This window comes from Nilaparvata lugens, chromosome 2 (assembly GCF_014356525.2).
Source record: "Nilaparvata lugens isolate BPH chromosome 2, ASM1435652v1, whole genome shotgun sequence".
Classification (NCBI taxonomy): Eukaryota; Metazoa; Arthropoda; class Insecta; order Hemiptera; family Delphacidae; genus Nilaparvata; species Nilaparvata lugens.
In genome coordinates, this window is record NC_052505.1 from 5,605,016 (window position 1) to 5,630,395 (window position 25,380).

Genomic DNA, 25,380 nt, shown 5'->3' on the forward strand with positions numbered 1-25,380 from the left:
TATGAATGTTATTATGATTTCTTCTTTCGTAATAAATTGTTTATGCTTTTGTACTCCAGAGCGAAGCTCGGTCCCCGTTATTTATAATATATAAAAATAGATGTTATTATAATATAAAAATAGTGTTCTTATACAATCATTCTATTGTATTGTCCCTGTAAGGTGTACTTTCACAATATATATATTGTTTTTTTTCATGATTGTATCTCAATGATTCATTAAATCCATTATTTTTTTCAGAAATTAATCCAATCTTTACGAGACATGACTGCAAATCTGAGTGCTCGAGTGACCACTTTGGAGTCGAAATCCATTCGAAAGACTTGAAAACTCTACAAGTGAATTTCGACCAATTCTCTTTAAAGGTAAAATCAATGATCTTTTATCGTTAGTATTTACTAGGTTATCGATTGATAATTCGACATATTGTGGGACCGGACTCTACTCTGTTACCAAATAATAATAATAATTAATATTAATAATTTTTTTGTCAAAGAACAATTACAAAATTGTATTAGACAATGCTAGAGTAAAGATGTTGTAAATCATTCCATAATGGAATGATGTTTCGATGCTTTTTAGCAGAATAGTTTTATCGTACAAAATTCTAGTTTTGGTGCTCAGATCATTATTTTCAGTAGGTAGTATATTGAGATACAACTCAACATAATATTTAAATTATACATAAATAAAAAATCACAAATTCTACAGATTGAGCAGTGTTAGAGATTTAAAGTTATTGATGATGGTCTATTCAGCTATGCCAATCCATATTTCAGTATGGTATAAGGGTTTGGAGGGGTGCCTTAGACACTCATTTCAATAAAATAGGTGTGATTCAGAGGCACATACTAAAAGCTGCTCTCCAAAGGCCGAGACGATATCCCAGTCACTTACTTTATGAAGAATTCCCGGTTCTGACAGTGAGACAACTCTATATAAAAAATGTAATACTTTATATCAATAGATCCAAAAATACTTTCACTCCATACTTTCCAGCTTACAATTTTGGATCGCCATCAAATTACCGTGTTTCCAGGACAGACCTAATAGTATGCCGTAGACAGTTCCTCTATGTAGTAAATAAATTGATTAACCTGTTACCCGAAAATTTAATCACTAAATCAAGTACAAAAAAATAATTGATTGGATTAAATCAACAAATGTTTTTCACCTAATTCACTACACAATTTGATTTTTTTCTGTAGTATTGCCATCAAACTTACATACAGTATATATATTTGTGTTTTTCCCCACTTTCACCTTGATTGAATTGTATACTTATAATATTATAGTTAAGCTTACCTTGTTGAATCAATTTTTTTCTATTGGAAGTAATAGTATCGTTTTCTGTTTTGGTACTCGTCACCGGCACTCAAACTGTAGTTTTGCTGGTTTCACCGAATTAGTATATTATTATGTTAAAAAATTATACTTCTTATTCTAAAATATTACTTTTTGTAATCTGTATTCACTTGTGAATATTTTTGTGAGGCAATAAAAATTTGATTTGAAATATCATGTTGGCGATGATGCTATGGCAGGAAGCTCTCCGATTGGCTGATTCTTGTTACGCCAACCCAGTGAATGAATGAACCCAATAAATGAATTATTATTAATCAGCTAATAGGAGAGCTACCCGTCCTGTCGTGCCGTGCCGACTCATCTGCCAAAACGCCTCTTGTGTTCCTAGCCTTACTCGATAGTCTATTTCAAAAGCAAGAACATTCTCACATTCTCAAATGAATTCCAATCACAATTGATCAATTTGAAACCTGTAGCTTTTTAAATCTCCTCCACCTAAGTGCGCATACTGTCCGTGTATTTTTTATCCAGCGCTGAATTGGATGCTTTGTCCATATTTATCAACTTAACAGTTTCTCTAGGTCACGCTTCAAGGTGTATTTGAATCTTTTTTCAGATTGATGGTCGGTTCAATGATGTGAATAACAAAATAGGTGAACTTCAGGGAAAGTGTTCCAAATTAGAAAACAACACTGCTCATTTAGAAAATACTGTAAATAATATTCGTCTGTCGTACAGTATGGATTCATCAGCAGCTACCACGGTTGTAGGTGAGTACATCTGACAAATGATTACACAGATGTGTGAAGAAGCCAGTCTATTGCTGTATTTCCATAAGGTCCATAGTTTCAATCAGGTACTTGTGGATGAGAACAACAACTGTTGTAGGTGAGTACATCTCGATTATCGAAAATTTATTTGAAACTTTCATTTTAATACTGGTAGTTCTGTGAACAGTAGACCTCACGCAGTATTCTCATCCACAAGTACCTGATTGAAACTATGGACCTTAAGGAAATACAGCAATATACTGGCTTCTCCACACATCTGTGTAATCACTTGTCAGCTGATTTATAATGAATAATAATTATTCTATAGTCTGATTTTACTTTCCTTGCCCTATTACCATAGGTAAGGAAAGTATTGCTTTCCGAAAAAAATTAAGGTACTCCAATTTCTAAATTTCTATACGTTTCAAGGTCCCCTGAGTCCAAAAAAGTGGTTTTTGGGTATTGGTCTGTATGTGTGTGTGTGTGTGTGTGTGTGTGTGTATGAGTGTATGTGCGTCTGTGTACACGATATCTCATCTCCCAATCAACGGAAACCCTTGAAATTAGGAACTTAAGGTCCTTACACTATAAGGATCCGACACAAACAATTTCGATCAAATGCAATTCAAGATGGCGGCTAAAATGGCGAAAATGTTGTCAAAAAGTGGGTTTTTCGCGATTTTCTCGAAAACGGCTCCAACGATTTTGATCAAGTTCATACCTAAAAAAGTCATTGATAAACTCTATCGACTGCCACAAGTCCCATATCTGTAAAAATTTCAGGAGCACCGCCCCATCTATGCAAAGTTTGATTTTAGATTCCCAATTATCAGTCTTCAGATACAATTTAAACTGAAAAAATTAAGTGGAAAAGATTCACCATAAAAATCTCTACAGTTTATGTTCAGTAACATTTTCACCTAAAATTGAAAATAAGCTTCAAATTCGTGAAAATGTTATTATTCAGTTGCAAATTATTGTTGATTCTATTAAATCATTCACTATGAAGAGATAGCAGACCTCATGTGTGTCTCCAGCGTTATTGCCCTGTCACCAGCTGGCTCAAATCTTTGAATTGAGATGCGTGGGAACACTAGCGTCAGGTGATCAATTTTCATAACGGCAAGGAAAGTTGTGTGAGTGCGCCACACCAGATTTTTACTTAAATATTGGCTTATGAAGGAGGCTCCTTTTTCCTTTTATATTATCCTTGAAATGCAAAATTTCCAAAAACCTTGTATATACGTCGACGCGCAATTAAAAAAGGGACATACCTGTCAAATTTCATGAAAATCTATTACCGCGTTTCGCCGTAAATGCGCAACATATAAACATATAAACATTTAAACTAGTGACCTCCTGGGTCTGAGAACTCGCTCAAGAACTGTTGTATTGTAACCCGCAACTTTTAATTATACAGAGTTGATGAAAATCATGGAAACAGCTGAATATTTCTCTAATAAGAATAATTTGCAGTAGGTTTCATTGGTGATTTTATTTGGAATGAAAAATTACTCTCGCTTCAATCTTTGATCCTCATATTATATTTATTTATTCATATGGCTTTTATCGGAAGTGAGATCCTTTTGGATGTTCTGCCTTGCCGTATTACCCAATGTCATTGCCCATTAAACACTCGAGTTATAATCATTGTAGGTTATATAATTGTAGGTAGTTATAGGTTATATATTGGGTTCTTCATGTTTTCTCACTAAAAATTTGCACTTTCACTTCCTGAGTTTCTATTTTATGAAGTTTAAAATTAAGAAAACTTATTTCTAAACACAAATTCGTATTTGAAAAGCATACAAATATAAAATGTTGATGATAATATTGAAAGATGAAAATTTCACATTACAATTTTTTCATGGCAACCAAACGCATATTATATGAATCCAAATTCATTTTTTGAAATGAGAAGGTGGTCATGTGTTTCATGATTTCGATACAGAGTTCCAAGAGAAAATAAAAGTGCGGCAGCGAAACTTCCTTTTTCAAATATTGAATAGAACTCTTTGTATGGATCAAAATGTTTGTTTTTTTTGTAATGTAGATATATAAAGTTTTGTTTCAATTAGTTTTGAATGTCGGGAAGAAAACTTTATGGTTTGACTCAATGGCGTTCACTTAAAAAAATCAGGTATCGCTGCCGCACCCGGTATTATTACATATGTACACCGTGATTCAAAAAGAATACCACAACTTTGAAAATTGATAACTCTGCGAATAATAAACTGAGAGTAAAGCACTATCTGTCATCGATTTGAGGAAGCTCTGAAGTTTTTTTAGTTCCTTATTTAGTCCCATTGGCACTCATCTGTCCGTGCCTATTTGAATGAAAACTATCCGAGGCAATGGATCGGCCGCCAAGCAGCTCGAGACAGAGCACTTCATCACTGGCCTCCAAGAAGCTCTGACCTCTCCCCCTGCGATTTTCTATGGGGGTACGTTAAAGATAAGGTGTATCGACCGTCTCTACCAGCTAACATTGAGGAGCTCAAACAAGAAAGAACAGCATCTATACAAACTGTTACGCCCAATATGCTACTGAGGGTGTGGAACGAGCTCGAGTATCTTATTGATATCACTCGAGTGTCTGGAGGGGGTCACATTGAACATTTGTGAACTTGTTTTCTAGTGGGGAAAAACTAATTTTAATACTCTTAATTTTGATTTACAACCCAAGTTTCTATTATGTTTCCTTGATTAAATACAGATTTTCAAAGTTGTGGTATCCTTTTTGAATCACTCTGTATTTTGACGATATGCTTTTTTGAATCTTTATCTCATCTTATCTTGTTTTCCAGATGCTGTTGATCAACCATCAGAAAAACTAAAACCTTCGAATGTAACTGAACCTTGATTCTTTTAATGTATAGAAAAAATTGTTAGATGATTACCATGTAAATCTAAGGTTTTATTATAATATTATTCGAGTGGGTCTTGATCATTTTAAATTGTATATTAATTAGAAATATCTCAAGTAGAATGTATGTTCTATTTTCAATGAAAATGCACTACGAACTGTTCTATGATATATATAAATAATACTCGTTTTGCCAAAAAGAACTCCAATTTTACTAGAAATTATATTTTTTAAAGACAGTGAATATTGTTGTAAATATTTGATATAAGAACAATCTACTATGTACATCAGTTTTCATATTGAAATAAGGTTATCAACATTTCAAAAAGAAACGTGAAAATAAATGACATTGAACGTTAGAATCAATGTAAGTACAGTAGCTTATTATGTAAAGCCGCTATCATCACATTCCAAAGAGCTTTATTCATTTAGTTCAGTCTGATTTATTTTCGAATAAAATAAATCTTTAGATTACAGTATCTCAAATTATTTGTATTTGCAGTTTTTATTAAAATGTAGGTGGAGGAAAAATGTTGTGTATATCACGAGTTAAAAATGTTTTTTCTCTCTCAGGAAAATTGTGCCCTCGGCTTCGCCTCGGGCTTCAAACTTTTCCTCAGGGAGAAAAAACAGTACTTTTCACTCTAGATATACAGATAACTATTTCTGAAAGTAATATTCAGCTTCAAATTTATACCCGCTGTTATTTCCAAATTTTAGAAGTATTCTTCACTTTCTGTGTACTAACAAAACCTTTTTATGATTTAGATAGTCATTAGAATGATAGATTTTGGTCTAAATTATTGTCTTGTAGATGTACTAGGGGTCGATTCAAAGTTTCTGTCCATTTAATACTCAACTATTACAAAAGAATTTGCCTTTAAATTGGATTTGTCTTAATTTAAGAAAACCATGCAATATTTTTGGCGATGAAAGTGATTGATGAGTTGTGGAATATGAATTGAATGTAAATTTCGCGATGATATTTCTTTATACTCGTTTGTAAGTATAGGGATTGTGTGTGGAAATGGGGGTCAAGTTGCTAGCTCTAATCATTCATAAATTTTGCTCAATGCTAGTCAAAATTCATTTTGCAACTCATTTGTAAATTGTGGTGTTCTTGTGAGAATGTATCCTCTATTTGATTTGAAACAAATCATTTTTTGCATACACTTCAATCTTTATCGTGGTAGAATATAAGGAAACATATTTAGGAGAATCCGTTGTCTCCATTGTGAATAAATAAAATATGTTCTTAAAAATACATAAAATATGAAAAGTAGCCTTTTTAACTTTATTTCTCACAACATTTATCGACTTAATAGACATTTTCAAGTTGATGAACAAAATTAAATTGTTTTGAAAAAGGAATATAAAGTGAAAACACGTTGTGAAAAATAAAGATGAAAACAGTACTTTGATTCTTAATTTTTATGTAAAAACAAGAAGCCCTTGACCTTCCGGTAGTCGCGCCCTACTCAATCACACGAGCAGTCGCGTGTTGTACTTTTTACAACATCCAATTTTCCAAGTGTTATGTACTCTGTTTACTGTCAAAACATATTAATCAATTGTATAATTACTTTTTCCATCTTCTTGGATTATTTTACGCCTATGAACATTTGTATGATTACCATTTCATAGCCCAATAAGGTACACCAAGCAAAGCTGTGTTATGGTTCGTTTACAATTCCCGTATACAGTCTTTCTCTATCATACATATGCACTGTCGCGACTAAATGGCAGGCACCTAAAGACTGAACCATTACTCGGTTGATACTGCAACTCAGTGGAGTGATGGGGAGAAAGTTTAGGAATGCATAGGTGACTCATTCACTGACACCACTCCATCCAATAGTTTTGTGCAGCCAAAAAACTGACACTGTTGTACTTTTTACAACAGCGCGACTGCCGGAAGGTCAACAAAAGAAAGGGATCACTGATCGTAATATTATTTAGCGAGTAAACTTCCCCTCCCCCAAATTCATCCATATTCCATTAGAAACAAATACCTCAATGTCTACATAAATTCGACATACAAGCAATAAATTTGTTATACTATTCAGATTCTATTATTTTAAACGAAATCATTTTATCAGTATTACGAATAAATGTAATATTTTATTCCATATAAAACGTGGATCCCAAGCTAATGATATGGAGGTGGATGATAATGAATGGAAGCCTAAACAAGTCCTTTCTGAGGTGGAAATGAATAAGATTGTATCTAGTGATAGATTAAGTACTGCCAGGTTGACTTATATGAACATCGAATATTATTGATGAACATTCAATTTCTTCATTTCGGTTGCTAAAATCAACACTTTCATCCTAATTATTCTAGTGAGGTATTCAGTGATATTAATGTAAATAAATTGTGATTATGATTTAAATAAATAATATAAGAGGTCCAATGTATCCATTCTGTTGACTGTAAAATCAGTATTGTTACATTCTTAAGAAATTGCTCCATCGATTAATATTACCGTATGTTTCATGCGGTATCCCACTTAAGACTTATGGTCTTCATTGAACTGGATATGTCACTAAAAACTCAACAAATCCACTGCCCAACAATGTTGTACTTGAATACAAAACCTATTTATGATTAATAATACAGAATCTATTAATGATGAAATTTCACTGCTCTTTCAACAGCCAGAGGTCCCCTACTAACAAACTTTTTTAGTCAGGTCACTCCCGTGTTATTGGATGGGCACGTTAATTGTCGGTCCTGGCTGAAGTATGGACAGTCGTAGGACCCATTGACGGCTCAAATTATGTATTCAGGGTCGGTGAGACCTTCCCGTAAGGGATTCTTCACCAACATAAAGCAATAATTGTTTATTATTGCTTATTTACCTTACAAGCATTAGAACTGTCATTTCCATTATCTTGAAGCATAAGTTAGTAAGTTATCAAAATAGAAGGTTTCCATTAAATTATCAATTTTCTGATTTTTTTTCTGTGTAACTTAGTTTATGATATTTTTAGCTACCTCAAATCAATTTATGTTCTCAATACATGAGTTTTTTCAATACATTGATATTCCAGTAGTTTTATAAAAATCTTTTAAATGAAACTATTGTGTTTACATGAAAGTTTCTTGACTTGTAATTTTCTCATTATTTCCATTAAATTATCAATTTTCTGTGTAACCTAGTTAAAGATATTTTTAGCTACCACAAATCAATATTAATGTTTTCAATACATGAGTTTTCAATACAATGATACTCTTGTAATTTTATAAAAATCTTTTAAATGAAAATATTGTGTTTACATCAAAGTTTCTTGACCTGTTATTTTCTCATTATTTTTGTAATAAACATGGAAAAATGTTGACAATGTCAACAGAAGGAGTTTGTTAAATCTTAACTGTGTACAATCAGAAAGCTCCTTTAAAATGTAATCCCACCAAATCCAGATTCCAATGAAGAGAAAACATGAGTCTTTAGTGGTTAATCATTGAATACATTATCACATTAATCCATCCACTACTATTTTTATATGAATTTGATCATTAGTAATCCAATAAATTGTTTGTAAGTTACTTTTAAGTGTGTAAGTTATGTGATGAATATATTAGAAGTTGTTCAATACTCAAGGAGTTTTTAATTACAACCTTGAAACCTTCTCTTCAATCTATTTAATATAATATCATGGAGAAAAAATAGCATAAGAAGATATCCCATGGTATAGGTCGTCTATGTCCCAAATTTCAAGTCGTCTACTGTCTATTACTGTTTTGGTCGGCTGAGAGTGTAAGAACGGCTTAGGCTAGGGTCACACGAGCGCACATAGTGCGTCCGTTGCAACTTACTTTTTGCGGCCGTCGCCAATGACACCACACGAGAGTTGAGTGTGGTGCGTCAACGACAGTTGGCTTTACGCAATTTGAACCAGACGAAGCAATAACTTTTGCATGTCTCGACGTGCGTTGTAGCATTTCTGCGCAATTCAAAAATCACCGTCCGTTACGACTTCCGTTACTTGGTACGCACGTACCTCGTGTGTTGTCACCAATTCACCTCTATGTATTCCTATAACGGACGTCAAAAAGTAAGTTGCAACGGACGCGCTTTGTGCGCTCGTGTGGCCCTAGCCTTAGTATAAGACACAACCAGAGTCACATAGCTTCACGAAAAAGAACTAGGCCTAATAGGACTATCGGCTTGAGTTAACAGTGAAATTTTGAACATAATAAACATTCTGGTATATCTCTTCTTATGCTATATTAGTGACAATCTGAAACTTGCCTAGCTACAAGTCTACTCTGAGACCCAGTTGCACAAAAACCTGTTAAATATTAATCAGGATTAAAGCCGCTAGAACCAATCAGAGAAGCGTTCTTTCCAAATCTCCTCTGATTGGTTCTCGTGGTATTTAATCATGATTAAAGTTTAACTATACATGCTAAAACTGTAATTATCGGTTGTATAAGAATCTGTGTTGAATTTTAACGGTGATTTAAAGACGGTTAAATGCTGCAAGAGCCCACAGACAGAGAACCGACAGACGTATTTAATTAGCAGCACTTAATTACAGTTAGAATTCAACAAACTTTTGTGCAATCAGGCTACAAGTTTTGAGAGTCCTGAGAGTTTTCTCTCTATTTCTGTTGCTGTCTGTCCCTGTAAGTTTAGAATTCTTGAGAGTTAAGGTCTCTACACACAGCTACACTACGCTGAAACACGTCCTTTTGTGAAACCAGGCCTATACATGTTAAAACTGCAATTACCGGTAAAATAATTAAATTATAAGCAGCACTTAATTACAGTTAAAATTCAACAAACTTTTGTGCAATCAGGCTACAAGTTTTGAGAGTCCTGAGAGTTTCCTCTCTATTTGTGTTGCTGTCTGTCCCTGTAAGTTTAGAATTCTTGAGAGTTAAGGTCTCTTCACACAGCTACTTCTTCTTCTTCTTCTTTGGCTACGCCTTATCCCAATCATATGGGGTCGGCATTTCCCTCCTTCAGCCGTCTCCTCCACAAAATCCTGTCCATCTCCTCCCCGTGTCTCCAACCCATCTCTTGCAGATCAGCCTCCACTCTGTCTCTCCACGTTATCCTTCAGTGTTGATGAGGTTGTAGAGATTTTATATTTCAGCGTAGCATAGCTAAGTGTGAAGAGACCCTTTCCTCTCTATGTTTTTGTAAGTCCTTGTTCCAAAATACTTCAGTTATGAATATCAGTGTTGATGAGGTCAATCCGATGGCAAGGATAGTGAGCGCTCCATGGATGTGCTTCAGCTGTAGAACGATGGGCTCACTTTCGGTGGGCGAAGCACTGCTCTGAGCCACTCCATACTGCACTTTCACTGGTAGGTAGTTGCGCACTACCTCTCCTTCCCAATGCAAGACCAGGCCTGCGCTTTGGATGTCCAAAATCAGTTTATCCAGAGGCTCTTTGTAGGGCGAACCTGGTTAATCATTCAAAAATACAAATAATCAAATAATGATTCAATAATCAAAATAAATCGAAATAAAATTTATTTTCTCATATCACTTTAAAATGGCATCAATGTTGAAACATGTTGTGATTAAATATTCAAAAAATCTGGTGTGGTACACTCACACAACTTTCTTGCTCATATTGAAACTACGATCAGACTTTTGTATATGTGTATATATATATTGTTTTCAGAGTACTTTTTCCTTTGAGAAAAACGTGAAAAACATGGTTTTTTAGTCATTTTCCGCCATTTTTCTCAAGAATATTACGGAGCTCCTGTAATTTTCCCAGAAATGAAACTTATGCCAGTTGATAGGGCTTAAAAATAGCTATCCATGATATAAATTTGAAGAAAATCGTTGGAGCCGTTTTCGAGAAAACCGTGAAAAACATGGTTTTTTAGTAATTATCCGCCATTTTTCTCAAGAATATTACGGAGCTCCTGTAATTTTCCCAGAAATGAAACTTATGCCAGTTGATAGGGCTTATAAATAGCTATCCATGATATAAATTTGAAGAAAATCGTTAGAGCCATTTTCGAGAAAAACGTGAAAAACATGGTTTTTTAGTAATTATCCGCCATTTTTCTCAAGAATATTACGGAGCTCCTGTAATTTTCCCAGAAATGAAACTTATGCCAGTTGATAGGGCTTAAAAATAGCTATCCATGGTATAAATTTGAAGAAAATCGTTAGAGCCGTTTTCGAAAAAACCGTGAAAAACATGGTTTTTTAGTCATTTTCCGCCATTTTTCTCAAGAATATTACGGAGCTCCTGAAATTTTCCCAGAAATGAAACTTATGCCAGTTGATAGGGCTTAAAAATAGCTATCCATGATATAAATTTGAAGAAAATCGTTAGAGCCGTTTTCGAGAAAACCGTGAAAAACATGGTTTTTTAGTAATTATCCGCCATTTTTCTCAAGAATATTACGGAGCTCCTGAAATTTTCCCAGAAATGAAACTTATGCCAGTTGATAGGGCTTAAAAATAGCTATCCATGATATAAATTTGAAGAAAATCGTTAGAGCCATTTTCGAGAAAAACGTGAAAAACATGGTTTTTTAGTCATTTTCCGCCATTTTTCTCAAGAATATTACGGAGCTCCTGTAATTTTCCCAGAAATGAAACTTATGCCAGTTGATAGGGCTTAAAAATAGCTATCCATGGTATAAATTTGAAGAAAATCGTTAGAGCCATTTTCGAGAAAAACGTGAAAAACATGGTTTTTTAGTAATTATCCGCCATTTTTCTCAAGAATATTACGGAGCTCCTGTAATTTTCCCAGAAATGAAACTTATGCCAGTTGATAGGGCTTAAAAATAGCTATCCATGATATAAATTTGAAGAAAATCGTTAGAGCCATTTTCGAGAAAAACGTGAAAAACATGGTTTTTTAGTCATTTTCCGCCATTTTTCTCAAGAATATTACGGAGCTCCTGTAATTTTCCCAGAAATGAAACTTATGCCAGTTGATAGGGCTTAAAAATAGCTATCCATGATATAAATTTGAAGAAAATCGTTAGAGCCATTTTCGAGAAAAACGTGAAAAACATGGTTTTTTAGTAATTATCCGCCATTTTTCTCAAGAATATTACGGAGCTCCTGTAATTTTCCCAGAAATGAAACTTATGCCAGTTGATAGGGCTTATAAATAGCTATCCATGGTATAAATTTGAAGAAAATCGTTAGAGCCATTTTCGAGAAAAACGTGAAAAACATGGTTTTTTAGTAATTATCCGCCATTTTTCTCAAGAATATTACAGAGCTCCTGCAATTTTCCAAGGAAAAAAACTCATGTCATTTGATAGGACTTATGAATAGCTACCCATGGCTTGAATTTGAAGAAAATCGTTAGAGCCGTTTTCGAGAAAACCGTGAAAAACCTGGTTTTGGTCATTATCCGCCATTTTTCTCAAGAATATTACGGAGCTCATGGAATTTTTCCAGAAATGAGACTCATGCCAGTTGATAGTGCTTATGAATATCTATCCATGGTATGAATTTGAAGTAAATCGTTAAAGCAGTTTTCGAGAAAACGGTGAAAAACATGGATTTTTAGTCATTATCCGCCATTTTTCTCAAGAATATTACGGAGCTCCTGAAATTTTCCCAGAAATGAAACTTATGCCAGTTGATAGGGCTTAAAAATAGCTATCCATGGTATAAATTTGAAGAAAATCGTTGGAGCCGTTTTCGAGAAAACCGTGAAAAACATGGTTTTTTAGTCATTTTCCGCCATTTTTCTCAAGAATATTACGGAGCTCCTGTAATTTTCCCAGAAATGAGACTTATGCTAGTTGATAGGGCTTATAAATAGCTATCCATGATATAAATTTGAAGAAAATCGTTAGAGCCATTTTCGAGAAAAACGTGAAAAACATGGTTTTTTAGTAATTATCCGCCATTTTTTCCGCCATCTGAATTGAATTTTATTGAATTTCTTATTGTCGGGTCCTCATGGTATAGGGACCTTAAGTTTAAAATTTCAGTCGATCGGTTAATTAGGAATGGAGTTATCGTGTTCACAGACATACACACACACACACATACACACACACACACACATACACACACACACACATACACACACACACACATACACACACACAGACCAATACCAAAAATCATGTTTTTGGACTCAGGGGACCTTGAAACGTATAGAAAACTGAAATTGGGGTACCTTAATTTTTTATGGAAAGCAATACTTTCCTTACCTATGGTAGTAGGCAAGGAAAGTAAAAAAGGGTACTGAGATTTTTATTTCTATTTATATTACAAGTAGCCCTACACAGGAAAGAGACAATTAATAATCAAATTTTCTATATTTCTATTAAGGACTAGCAGGTAACACGTGCTCCGCAAGGGTCCTATTAAAAACTTGACTTTATGAAATTTTGAAGAAAATTTCAAAATAAATAAGCCTTTAATAACCATCCTTGGTAAATTAAGGCTGTTCGGAACACTTTTAAATTAGATAATCTTTTTCATTATAATTGTTAAGATCATTATAAGAGTGAGAAAAAGTGGCAACTGAAATTTTTAAGTAGACTAATAAGCGAGTTATGGGTTGTTGAAGTGCTAACTTTCCAGATTCCGTTTTCTTTCCAGATCATAAAAGGTTTCGACTATATTATTAGTACTTCTCTTAAAAATTCAAAAAATATACCTTTCCAAACTAGGACATTTTATTCCCCATATCGTTCATAAATAAAAAAGTACGGTAAAATTTTTTGTAAATTCGATAATTTGTTTATTTTGGCATTAATCGCGAAAAAACGCATATTAGAACAAAGCAAATGATGGTACAGAATGTATTAAAAAAAAAAAAACTCCAATGGAAAATTCGAAACGTTTATGATCTGGAAAGAAAACAGAGTTTAGCACTTCAACAACCCATTACTCGCTTATTAATTTCAGTTGCCACTTTTTCTCACTCTTATAATGATTTCAACAATTATATTGAAAAAGATTTTCCAATTTAAATAAAAATAAAAAGGTGTACTGAACAGCCTTAAGAATCAATATGCAAAATTTCAAGTTAATCGGTCCAGTAGTTCAGCGTGATGATGCGTCATTCGTAAATTTCCCATCCCCTACGTAAGCCAATCCTTTCCTTTATTAAAGATTCTTATTTGTCACTTTTTCAATGTACTCAAGTAAACTCTGCAAAGTTGTTGAATATGGATGTGGCGTCCGAAAGCACTCCGCAATGTGAGTAGAAGCTGATAGCTACTATATATTTATTAAATTCAGACTGCTCTGTCGTATCTGGACTGCAGTATTCAAAAAGGGGTCATTAAAAAGTAGTTCGTGATGGAAAATTGAATTGATTAGGTATATGATTTATATACGTTTGATTTATTATGATGTAAGTTATTGATGGAGACATAAAACAAAACGATATGAGAGTATTGAGAAAGTTATTGATGTGCCATTAGAAAATTAATGTTGATTGAAACAGGAACATGCTGTCTTAATAAATCTCTGTATAAATTTCCAACAAGGCATCACCTTGCTAAAAACAGGTAAAAACTCTTCTATCATAATAAATGAAGCGAAATCTTTATTATAAAACAATTTCTTACAATTCTAATAAAATTCTCCTGTGCTTAAAATTCTAGTTTTCAAAATAAGGAAGTTCATCTATAAAGTTGATCTATTCAAGTTCTGTTTCATTTATAAACAGAGCCTATCTCGAAAGTAACTCCAGTTCATACATATCACAAATAAGCAGTAAGAGTCATATAATTATAACCTTTTGGGCCACAATAAATTAGCCTTTAGCCCACAAAAAATTGTGAAATTTATTTGATTTCATGAAACGTTACCTTTTGGAAGAGCATACACACAGTATTCATAATAAATATCCTCTTTCATCAACTGGAGGTGGTTCATTGATTCTTCTGTAATATAGTCTCCAATTGCAAAGTAGCCTGGAAATATGATTGAAAATTATGAGTTTATTTCTTATTTATGAACAGAACTGTGTGTCTCATATAAACATTTGCAAAACCTGCACTGTAATACAAATAAGGCTGACCTTTTGAAATATAATTGCATGCCTATAGGCCAATGTTTTTTTATAAGATAGTCATAGATGTAAGATGTATTTTTTTAAATATATGCCGTCACACTGACATATATTAAATATAATGCCGTCGCTATCTATTACATTTATAGCACGTTGTGATATGCGATTATCCACCGAAGTCTTCCCTCTATTTACTGTAAATCATTGGATGTCAAAATTTCAATGGAATACCTCCAGGTCTGGTATCTTTTAATTTGATTTGATCTGCACTATAGTGCGGTCCACGTTATAATGGCAGTGTTTGATCAGCAATGATATTGCTATCCTTGTCTATCATTCAACAAAGCGGATAGCGCTATCTTTTTCTTGCTCTGCTCTGTTGCCAGATCGTCTTTTAACAATGTAGAATTAATAATTAACTAACAAAATATTTCATCTTATGGAAATTCATTATGGAATTATTGAAAAATATAATATCTTGCTTAATAAAATATAATTAATTATTTTAAAAGAGAATGAACCATTTAATATTACATCAATAAACCCATATCAGCTACCGTCTATATAGAAGGCATTGACAAGACAGAGGATCGGCAACGTTTTTCTCCTATCTTTCTCCACTGCCATTAGAACGTGGATCTCACTATATAGGCACTTATGCAGTTGTATGGGATTAAATTTGAGGCCTATATAAATGATATGATTATGATTTATATACACTTGAGTAGTGGACTTTTGTATAGAATGCATGTACAGAATGATTAAAAAATTAATGACTAATATATTTGATAATTAATGTTGCTTTCCGTGACGAAACACTATATAATAACTTTGTTGTGGTTAAGACACTGTGTTACTAGTAAATATTTGAAAAAACACTTACTTTTCTTGGAGTGAAATGCATTCCTCATTACTCCAAGAAAAGTAAGTGTTTTTTTCAAATATTTACTAGTAACACAGCAGTGTCTTAACCACAACAAAGTTATATTTGATAAATCGAAGACTAACATCAGCTTACTATAAGCAAATAAATTAAATAGACTCTAAGAGTAATTTATATACTTTTTTTACTAATTCAGACTGAAATTTACCTCCTTGTAAGCGCTCCAAACTGAATGCAAAGTTTCTAGTTTGCGTTCGCTCGTTGAGTTTTTTTTCACTGAGAACCTTGAATCTCTCGACAAGAGTTTTGGTACGCTGCTCAGGAGACAGCAGAATTGAAAATATCCAAGCATCGTGTGTAGCTCCCCACTCTAGACCACTATCAACCAAGTCCTGTACTGTTTCTATAGCTGCTTCGTGTCTGCAAATATTTTGAATAAATATATTTTTATAAATCAAATTGAAATAATCATTTCAGATTGAATTACAGTAATGGGGAAACACCATGTAAGTTTATTTCTTGTATTTGACAATAAATTCATTATTCATTCATTCATTAGTTACACACACATCGATTTTTGGATGTACGATTTTTGCCGTCCTCATAAATTCAATTAGATTTAAACCTGACTTGTCAAACTGATTATGTGTTCATGTGTTTGCCAAGTTCCAAGCTCTGGTAGATTTTATAAGGACTCAACCTCAACATTATTATCTACTATAAGCTACACTCTGAGAGGAAATTTCCACTATAATGTACCGTGAAGAATCATGAATTAGATAAACTCTAATTAAAATATAGTTGTTATGAATTGGTAGGTGTTCATAAAATAGAACTATAGTACCCTTTAAAATGAATAAAACAAGAATACAATTACAATATTAATAATATTAATATTTTATTATTTTATTAATTTCAAAGGGTACTATAATTCTATTTTATAAATACAAGAAAGTAGCCCTGAATTCATACATTTTATAAATATAGTAGGTGTTTATGAAACAACGATTTTAAAATAAGGTGCCGTACCTACTTAAACAAGCTTTTGCTGTTTTTGTCTACACACTTTACCATAATTTCTAAAAAAACTTTTCAGAAGAAGAGAAGATCATTTTTTCATTAAGATCTATAATTATTATCATGAATTTCATAACACATCATGAGTCATAAGATACTCATCCAGTCACAAGTGAAGATATTTTTACAAGATCTTTCCAGATTTACCGTTGGATTGGAGCCACTTTAAGCATTGTTATCAATTATTAAGGCTTCAAGATTAGCCTACTTTTTTTATATCTGTCTATTTTACTGAAATAAATCATGTAAACTCAAGTGAATTATTTGTCTCATACAGTATTTAATAATTATTAAATGAAAAATCAAATTTAATGCTGTGTTATCCACCCCGAAGATTTTCAGACATTGTTATCTCTCATATTTCTTCTCTGCCCTTGAACAACTTTTTTCTCTTCTATCAATTTCCTTCGATTTCATGAAGATATAATATTTTATTGTTTTTAATAATATATATAATGTTTAGCATATTAAACAAATAAGGAACATATTCCACAGAAGGGGTTCAGATTTTGAAGGGGGGCGCCTCCTAATTTTAGAATAGACATAATTCATGTTTTCAAATTATTTGAATTCCAGATTGGGAAAGCTAAATGGTGATTGTTATATCAGAATATTCTAGCTAAATTATTGTGAGCCAATAATGTTTCTCCATTATCAAGTAAAACAAAACTTTTTCTCTGTATTTATATAGGCTATATGGGTATAACCCGTGCTCCGCAAGGGTTAATAGAAAACTATACAAACTGAAAACTTCACGTAGGCCTACTGAAATCTTGAAGATTTCTAATAGGCCTCTATAAACCATCCACGGTAATAAGGACTTTATGCAAAATTTCAAGTGGTCAGTTGAGTATACCTAGTTCAGACGTGATGATGCGTCATCACGTCCCGTGCGTGCAAATTCTCTCATTTATTATATTATAGATTCCTATATAGGTATAGTATATAACTTTCAGGTTTTTTCAAACCAAATCAATTTATTTTTCACAATGCTTGTAACATAACAGTGAATTAATCTGTATATAAAATCATTTAAATCAATAATAATAAAGGTAATAACAATATTTATTGATAAAGTGTAATTTGTGGATTAATGTGAAATTTTTAATTTTTTTTGTGATTGTGAAAGAAGATTTGGTTTGGATTTGTATTTTTAAAATAATTAATCTGATAAATTCAAAATTATTGTAGTACGGTACATACCTTAATATTTTTGGACTCAAAATAGTGTGTGAATTATGTTATCATTTTTACATAACCTCTAGACCGTGTATTCCAAATTAAGGTTAAAAGCAGTTTTGGGCAAATGCCTGTTGTTTTCACCTGCATTGTATCTATTGTCTATGAATAAATGAACATTTGACATAAATTCAGGTTCACCTGTGTAATGTTAGGACAGAAGCCAAACCACTGTGGTAACTAGTGACTACAAGCAGGAACATGACTTCAAGGAAAGTGATGACATAGCGTAGAGCAGTGGGTGGGGGTCGGATGCCTTTTGCCGTGGGAACTTGCAGAACAAGCATGCCAATCACCCTCAACATACTGTCATCTACTGTTCGGAATCTGCGCCTCCAGTTTCCTTGTGAAAAAGCCAAGAATTCACAGTATTGTAGCAAATTTTTACATTAATATGAAAGTCATAATGAAAATTTGAAGAAAATGAAAATAGTAACTGAAAATAAAATGGAAAATAGTGACTCTTTAAAACACTGTCGTCCACAGTTAGGAATCTGCACTGTATGATTACATATTTAGTGTATATATTTCAGTTTTGTTAATTCGCTTTCTGAGTTCGATTATTTCTTAAGCCTGTCAATTATTGTGTCTGATACGTTCTATATCATCAAGAACCGATCGAATACGATCATTGGAATAATTGAATTAAGCTGGATATTGGAACAGGTCTAAGTGGATGTAGCGAGTGGGGTCAGATCAAGATATTTATTCTTTGTCCTTACCTGCTCATATATCAGCTTTTATCTGTTACCTACCTCGACTTAGGAGCGAACTCATCAATTGTACAGCAGAGGCAGCCATAGATCATATAAATTCCTACAATAGAGCTTAAAACCCGACAAGACTCTGTTCTCGAAGTATATTCTGAACGATATTGGGTTCAAATACCGTATTTTTAATCCTTCAGAACTTATTAGAGACGCAGTCCCGTAAATTATCTACATCGGGATTTTTGCTCGACCTGTATGATTTTGTATGCTCATTCTTCACAGGTAATAATTTTAAGGTATCCGTATTCAGTGTTAGCGTCCGCTACACTACTTATAAAAATTTCATCATTATACAATCTGTCATTAGAAGAATCAAGGGTGAGCGAGCGTTTAGGCCTCCCGCGATTCCGACAATTGTATTGAGTCTTGTAGTGAGTCAATCAGTCTGGTGTTCACTCAGCGTCCTCACACGCCATTGCAAAATTTATAGCCACTACACCACTGACTCAGTGCAAGATTCACCCTACATGTGTGAAGCCGTTAAAAAACGCACCACATGATTCACCGGCCCAACGTGAGGCATTTAAATACAGCATTACATCATCCTACGTGTGTTGTCCTATCCTTGGAGGTGAGAGTGACTCCCCCAGGAAGAGCACCACAATGTATACATACAATCATTTTTAAATTATCAGTAACAGTTTTATTGAGTAATAAAATCTGACATAAATACAGTTTTACCTGTGTAATGTTAGGACAGAAGCCAAACCACTGTGGTAACTAGTGACTACAAGCAGGAACATGACTTCAAGGAAAGTGATGACATAGCGTAGAGCAGTGGGTGGGGGTCGGATGCCTTTTGCCGTGGGAACTTGCAGAACAAGCATGCCAATCACCCTCAACATACTGTCATCTACTGTTCGGAATCTGCGCCTCCAGTTTCCTTGTGAAAAAGCCAAGAATTCACAGTATTGTAGCAAATTTTTACATGAATATGAAAGTCATAATGAAAATTTGAAGAAAATGAAAATAGTAACTGAAAATAAAATGGAAAATAGTAACTCTTTAAAACACTGTCGTCCACAGTTAGGAATCTGCACCTTCAGTTTCATTGTAAAAAGGGCAATAAATTCACAGTATGGTAGCGATTTTTTTACATTAATATAAAAGTCATCACATGAGATTTTGAAGAGAAAAAATACCTGCAAATATGATTGAGATTATGTTTTAAGCTACTATAATGTGTTTTTAACATCTTGATCACATTATGCCTTTTTTATTATTTATTCATAAAAATCATAAATAATATTTGGCAGGGGAGCAGCTTTGGTTTGATTACACCGTTTGATGTTCATCAAAAATTACTGGAAACCCACAAATTGTTTGTTGAAACTATTTTTTAAAAATGTTCTCTTGAGTCCATATTAACAAACATAATGTTTACAGAGCTTTTAGAAATCAAAGAACTTTGTCTACACACACAGTGTATCTAGTTTCTCCTTCAAAACAAATCAAATATTTTTTAAATCACTTTTTGCTATTAGAAAAAACGACAGACAACCAAGAAGATGGCGGACCTGCCGAAAGATCTCGTTGTCACAGTGAGTGATTAATTCATTTATTGTAAAATATCTGACTGCTAGTCATTTTTTCTAATAGCAAAAAGTGATATTTAATAACAAGCAGTTCGTGATGGAAAACAACATTGAAGAATGTTTTTTACAGAATTATAAGCATTTAAGATACAAATTACTATAAACACCTCTATGCAAACAACATATGAGTGCTCTCCCATCGCCAGCTCTATGTCAGGTAGAAAGAAAAAACAACAGAAAGTTGAAAGAAAACAACAGTTGAAAATCTGTTCTAATGATAGTAAATCTCTCTTCTACAATATATTACCAGTACCGTATGTTATTTTCTGGAATATGGTTCTAGAGTACAACTAATAAGGTAAAAAAGTAAATTCGTATGGCTTTTGTTGGTGGGGAGTCCCTTGCGGGAAGGTTCCACCGCCTGAATATATAATTTAAGCCGTCAATGGGCCTTACGACTCTCATACTTCAGCCGGGACCGACAGTTTAACGTGCCCATCCGATAACACGGACTAATAAGGTGATTATGTCAAATAGGTAGATTGTTCAAATTAATCAAATAACTTGAATGTAATGATAATCTATAGTTGTTTTAATATTTTGGACGTACGAAGTTGATGTAGCCTTATGTAGTGTTCTTCGGACACTTCCTGTTGATTATTTTGAGGTTGATTGGATTTGAGTGTTACAAAGCTAATAATTTACATACTGTCATACATGACATCAAAACCTATTCAATTTTTTGAAATATTATTTTGTGAATTGGAAATCTGGTCGCGGATTCAATTATTAAATGTAATTGATAAAGCGAGAAGATCACCAATGTACAAAGATGTGTTTTATGACGTTTCGTGAAGGAAAAATTATGGTTTTTAGCTCCATGCTATACAAACAAGAGTGAGTTGACTTTTGGTCTGTGAATCAAGGCTGCATGTGTTTTTCACATAAATAGATTTTGAATTTTCCTTTCGAGGCCCGTATTCCTTGAACCGTTTGTGAAGTTAGTTGTTGAGTTAAGGCATTGGTTGCCTGAAGGATTCTGTCTTGAGAATTCAATTATAGGCTGTCGCAGTCCGGGTAGTTTAAACCTACGGTACATAATTGTATTTTCGGGATTTGAATCTTGTAGGGAAAGCTGCTGTTTTTGATTCAATCAACTGGCAGAGTTTTTTTTAATATATTTTTTTTATTTAAAAGTCGGAAGTGGTTTAACTGGACCTTGAGGAGCAGGCCAAGGGACTCTTTTTTTAAGGTAAAGTAAGATAATAGTTAATTGTACATTTTTTATTTTACAGATCCATAATTCTAAATAATAATTTTGTTTTTATTATCAAAAACCCTGAACGACCACAGATCAGCTAAGCAAGTAGTCCTTAAATTATTATCTGATTACTATTATCAGAAATTTTGATTGTTGATTATAGTTGTAATCTTCCCTTTATTTCAATGCATTTGTTTTCCGTTTCGCACAGTTTCATATTGGAATATTCTTATTGAATAAATAATTACTGATGCTTATTAAAAACCAAAAGCTATATTGTCTCTTATTCCCACCATTTACTTTACATATTTGGTGGAGGCGCCGGATATGGAGCCACCATTAACTTTACATCACTAATATTTTAGTATAATATATTTTTCAATAGTTTTCAAGATTGTTGTAATCATTTTATTGTTTCCATGTTTGTCTGACAATGTCCTCGTATTCTCGTAATATTTCTTCTTCTCCAGCTTCAATTATTAGATTGGTAGGCAGCCTTCCATCGTTTTCTGTCCAGAGATAGCAGACTATTAAGTTGGAAGCTCTCTGGATCCGTAGGAATATTTATGACCAATAGAATATTCATTCAATATTGATCATATACTCACTTGAAAATATGTTTGTTATTTTTGAAACATAGTAGAGGGTGATTGTCGATGTGACAAGGGTCATCACCACAATCGTCCAGAGCGCTTTGTCGAAAGGCTGAATAGGTAGGAGCCAGGGGGAGATCAGTTGAGCCCTGGGCACCAGGCAGGTGATTCCAGTTCGAATGTACGACACTGAATAATCCAAGTACTGATATTCATTGAACCAGAGATAGAGAGCGGAAAATCCCAGGTGTGCCTTTCCTTCAAACACTATTCCGAGTACTCCTGTTGAAGAAGATTGATTGATTGATTGATTGCGTACTTTATTTATGTAGATTGCAATATATACTGGCTTGTACACTTATATACAATAGCTTACAATACAGCAAAATTATAGATGAATTACAAAATATAGACTAAGAAAATAATTATTGAACTGTATATGATATGAAAAAGCAATTGTAATATAATAACTATAGATAATTATATTTCAAATTCAAATTCAAATTTATTTCTCAAAAAACACAATTATAATAATATGATTTAAATAATAATATTATTTCTCAGATTTTCTTACGAAATTGAGATTAAAAATGATGGTGGATGATGTGGTTCAAAGCATTACAAATCAAATCAAATCAAAATTGTTTATTGTCATTACAAAACAAATTGTATAACAAGGTCAGGTACATTTACAATTCATAACATTCTTCATTCATCAATCCATGAATAAGTATGGTAACGTTTTGTAACACTAACAATAATAATAGTAATAACAAATCAACAATATAAAAACAGGATAACAACAATAATATTCTATATATGTCTAAAGATGTGTTATCAGTGTCAAACATTCTACAAACTCATTAACACAATAGACATAAAGCTCACACAACATATCTTTCACGCATTTTTTAAAACTGCTCATATTTAATTCTCTGACTTCCGTTGGCAACAAGTTATAAATTCTCTTACCAAATTCATAAAAACTGTTCAGAGTTAGTTGTAAGTTACATTGACTTCTATGCAACAATGTCTTCTGGCGTGTTCCATAATTGTGAATGTAATTATTTGTCTGCATTTCATGCATGTAACTTTTTACATACAACAGACACTCAAGAATAAAAAGAGATGGAACCGTTAGTATTCTTAGCTCTCTGATCAAAGGTTTACAATGAGTTCTACAGTGGACATTAAAAATAGCTCTCACAGCTCTTTTTTGTAAAATCATGAGCTTTTTCATTTCAGACGAGTGTCCCCAAACCACTATGCCATATGACAAATGACTTTGAATGTGTGCATAGTAAATTGACAGCAATACATCAACATTGACAAAAGGTCTAAATTTCCTGATGAGAAATACACCCCTAGCAACGTTTTTACTTATATTTTCTATATTGACTTACTTATATTGACTCTAACGTCACACCCAAAAACTTCACCTCCCCATTTTCTGAATAATTAGCCAAGGAAAAATTCATCGTTTGGGTTTTGTTGCTGTTCAGACTAAGTGAGTTGGCTGCTGTCCAGTCTTTTATAACAGTATTTGCATCATTTATAAAACGTTCAACTGAATTTAAACATTTATTATTTACCTGAATTGCCAAGTCATCAGCATACATGTATGCATTCACTCTATCGTCTCCTATCGCTAATGGTAAGTCATTAATAATATATAAACAATGTGGGTCCTAATATGGATCCCTGAGGTACCCCTGATTTGAGAGGCAGATATGCTGAAAAGGACCCATTAAATAAACCGATTGGTACCTCCCTGACAAATATTCTTTAAAAAGTTGTAATGCAAACCGATCAAAGCCATAGTATTTCAATTTATTTAACAATATATCATGGGATATTGTGTCGAATGCTCTACTCATATCATACCAGCTCCCCATGACCTTTACTCTAATATCTAAAGCATCCACACAAGCTTTCACAAAATTACGAATTGCAGTATTGGTTCCTCTTTTGGATCTGAAACCATATTGTTTATCTGAAAAAAGCTGTTCACCCTCAAAATATTTAACTAATCGAGTATTCAGCAATATTTCAAAAACCTTAGCAATAATTGGTATGATTGACACTGGTCGATAGTTACTACAATCAGATTTAGTACCTCTCTTATACAGTGGAATAACTTTTGACAATTTCAAGCACACAGGAATTACACCCTCTTTCACACATTGATTGAATAAATATGACAATACCTCCACTATATAAGGTGCAGCAAGTTTTAAAAGAGCAGAATTCAAACAATACACATCCAAACTCGTACTATTACTGAGAGAAAAATGGCGTTATAGACCTCTTCAACACTGAAATGGCCAACTGAGAAAACAGAGTTGATATTATTCTGTCTAGCATGAACAAATTTATTCAAATAATATGGCATATCATGTCTTGATTGTTGGATATTTTGTTTTGTTGACTCTACATTATCAAGGAAGCATTTATTAAATTTATCACTTATTGTGAGATCAGTTACCTGTGGTACCGATGTTCTATCGTTAACATTCAAATTCTCTTTTATAACCGACCAAATAGCATGTGATTTATTTTTAGTCTGCAATACTTTATTACAATAATACTCACGCTTAGCATGAAATACCATGTATTTGTACCTGGATCTCAATATCTTATACAATTCACAATGGTAAGCCAGACCCGTGTACTTGTGAAGACTATACATATTCAAACATTCCTCTTTGAGAGCTGATAAATTATCAGTGTACCATCTAGACTTTGGGGTTTTCTTCAATTTGGAGGACTTGACCGTTTTTAGAGGAAAAACTGTATCAACTATACTTAGGAATTTGTTCAAAAAGTACCTACTCAAATTTCTCACTAATATTGCCTGTTGCATATACATCCAACCAATTAACTTTACTCAGTAGAAGAGTGAAATACTTTTTATTACAACTATTGTCAACTATTATTACACCATATTGTCAATCTCTGATAAACTTTAATTTAAACTGAGTTTAAATTAGTGAGTTTAAACTGACTAAGACATTGTCAAAAAACCCACAGATTTATTGATACTTGGTTATTACACCGTTGTCAATCTCTGATAAACTGTAGTTTAAACTGAGTTTAT

General features: G+C 33.1%; 2 protein-coding genes across 4 annotated transcripts in view; one reads left to right on the plus strand and one right to left on the minus strand.

Moving 5' to 3' along the window:
- LOC111051772 overlaps positions 1-8,540 on the plus strand; it is a 42,773-nt gene extending 34,233 nt beyond the window's left edge. For 2 of the 3 annotated variants that reach the window (XM_022338327.2, XM_039420396.1), the window contains exons 6-8: positions 241-365; positions 1,922-2,075; positions 4,883-8,540. In XM_022338327.2, coding sequence (XP_022194019.2) covers positions 241-327 — 87 coding nt within the window. In that variant the 3' untranslated portion in view covers positions 328-365; positions 1,922-2,075; positions 4,883-8,540. The remainder of the gene's footprint in view (positions 1-240; positions 366-1,921; positions 2,076-4,882) is intronic. The other variant, XM_039420397.1, reaches the window with a different exon arrangement.
- Positions 8,088-24,894, minus strand: LOC111051770 (glutamate receptor ionotropic, delta-2-like). Its single transcript, XM_039419970.1, has 7 exons — positions 24,876-24,894; positions 22,299-22,628; positions 19,576-19,777; positions 18,266-18,475; positions 16,017-16,228; positions 14,723-14,827; positions 8,088-10,360 (listed from the first exon to the last, which is right to left on the minus strand). Exons 1-7 carry the CDS (start codon positions 24,892-24,894, stop codon positions 10,044-10,046), a joined length of 1,395 nt encoding a protein of 464 aa, XP_039275904.1. The 3' UTR covers positions 8,088-10,043.
- Between the last annotated feature and the right edge of the window lie 486 nt (positions 24,895-25,380).

Excerpts from the sequence above, each read along its gene's own strand:
- LOC111051770 (XM_039419970.1), bottom strand. Across the intron at positions 19,778-22,298 it reads AATAACAAACATATTTTCAA|GAAACTGGAGGCGCAGATTC; the intron begins GTGAGTATATGA and ends CTTTTTCACAAG. Across the intron at positions 14,828-16,016 it reads TTTGGAGCGCTTACAAGGAG|GCTACTTTGCAATTGGAGAC; the intron begins GTAAATTTCAGT and ends TCATATTTCCAG.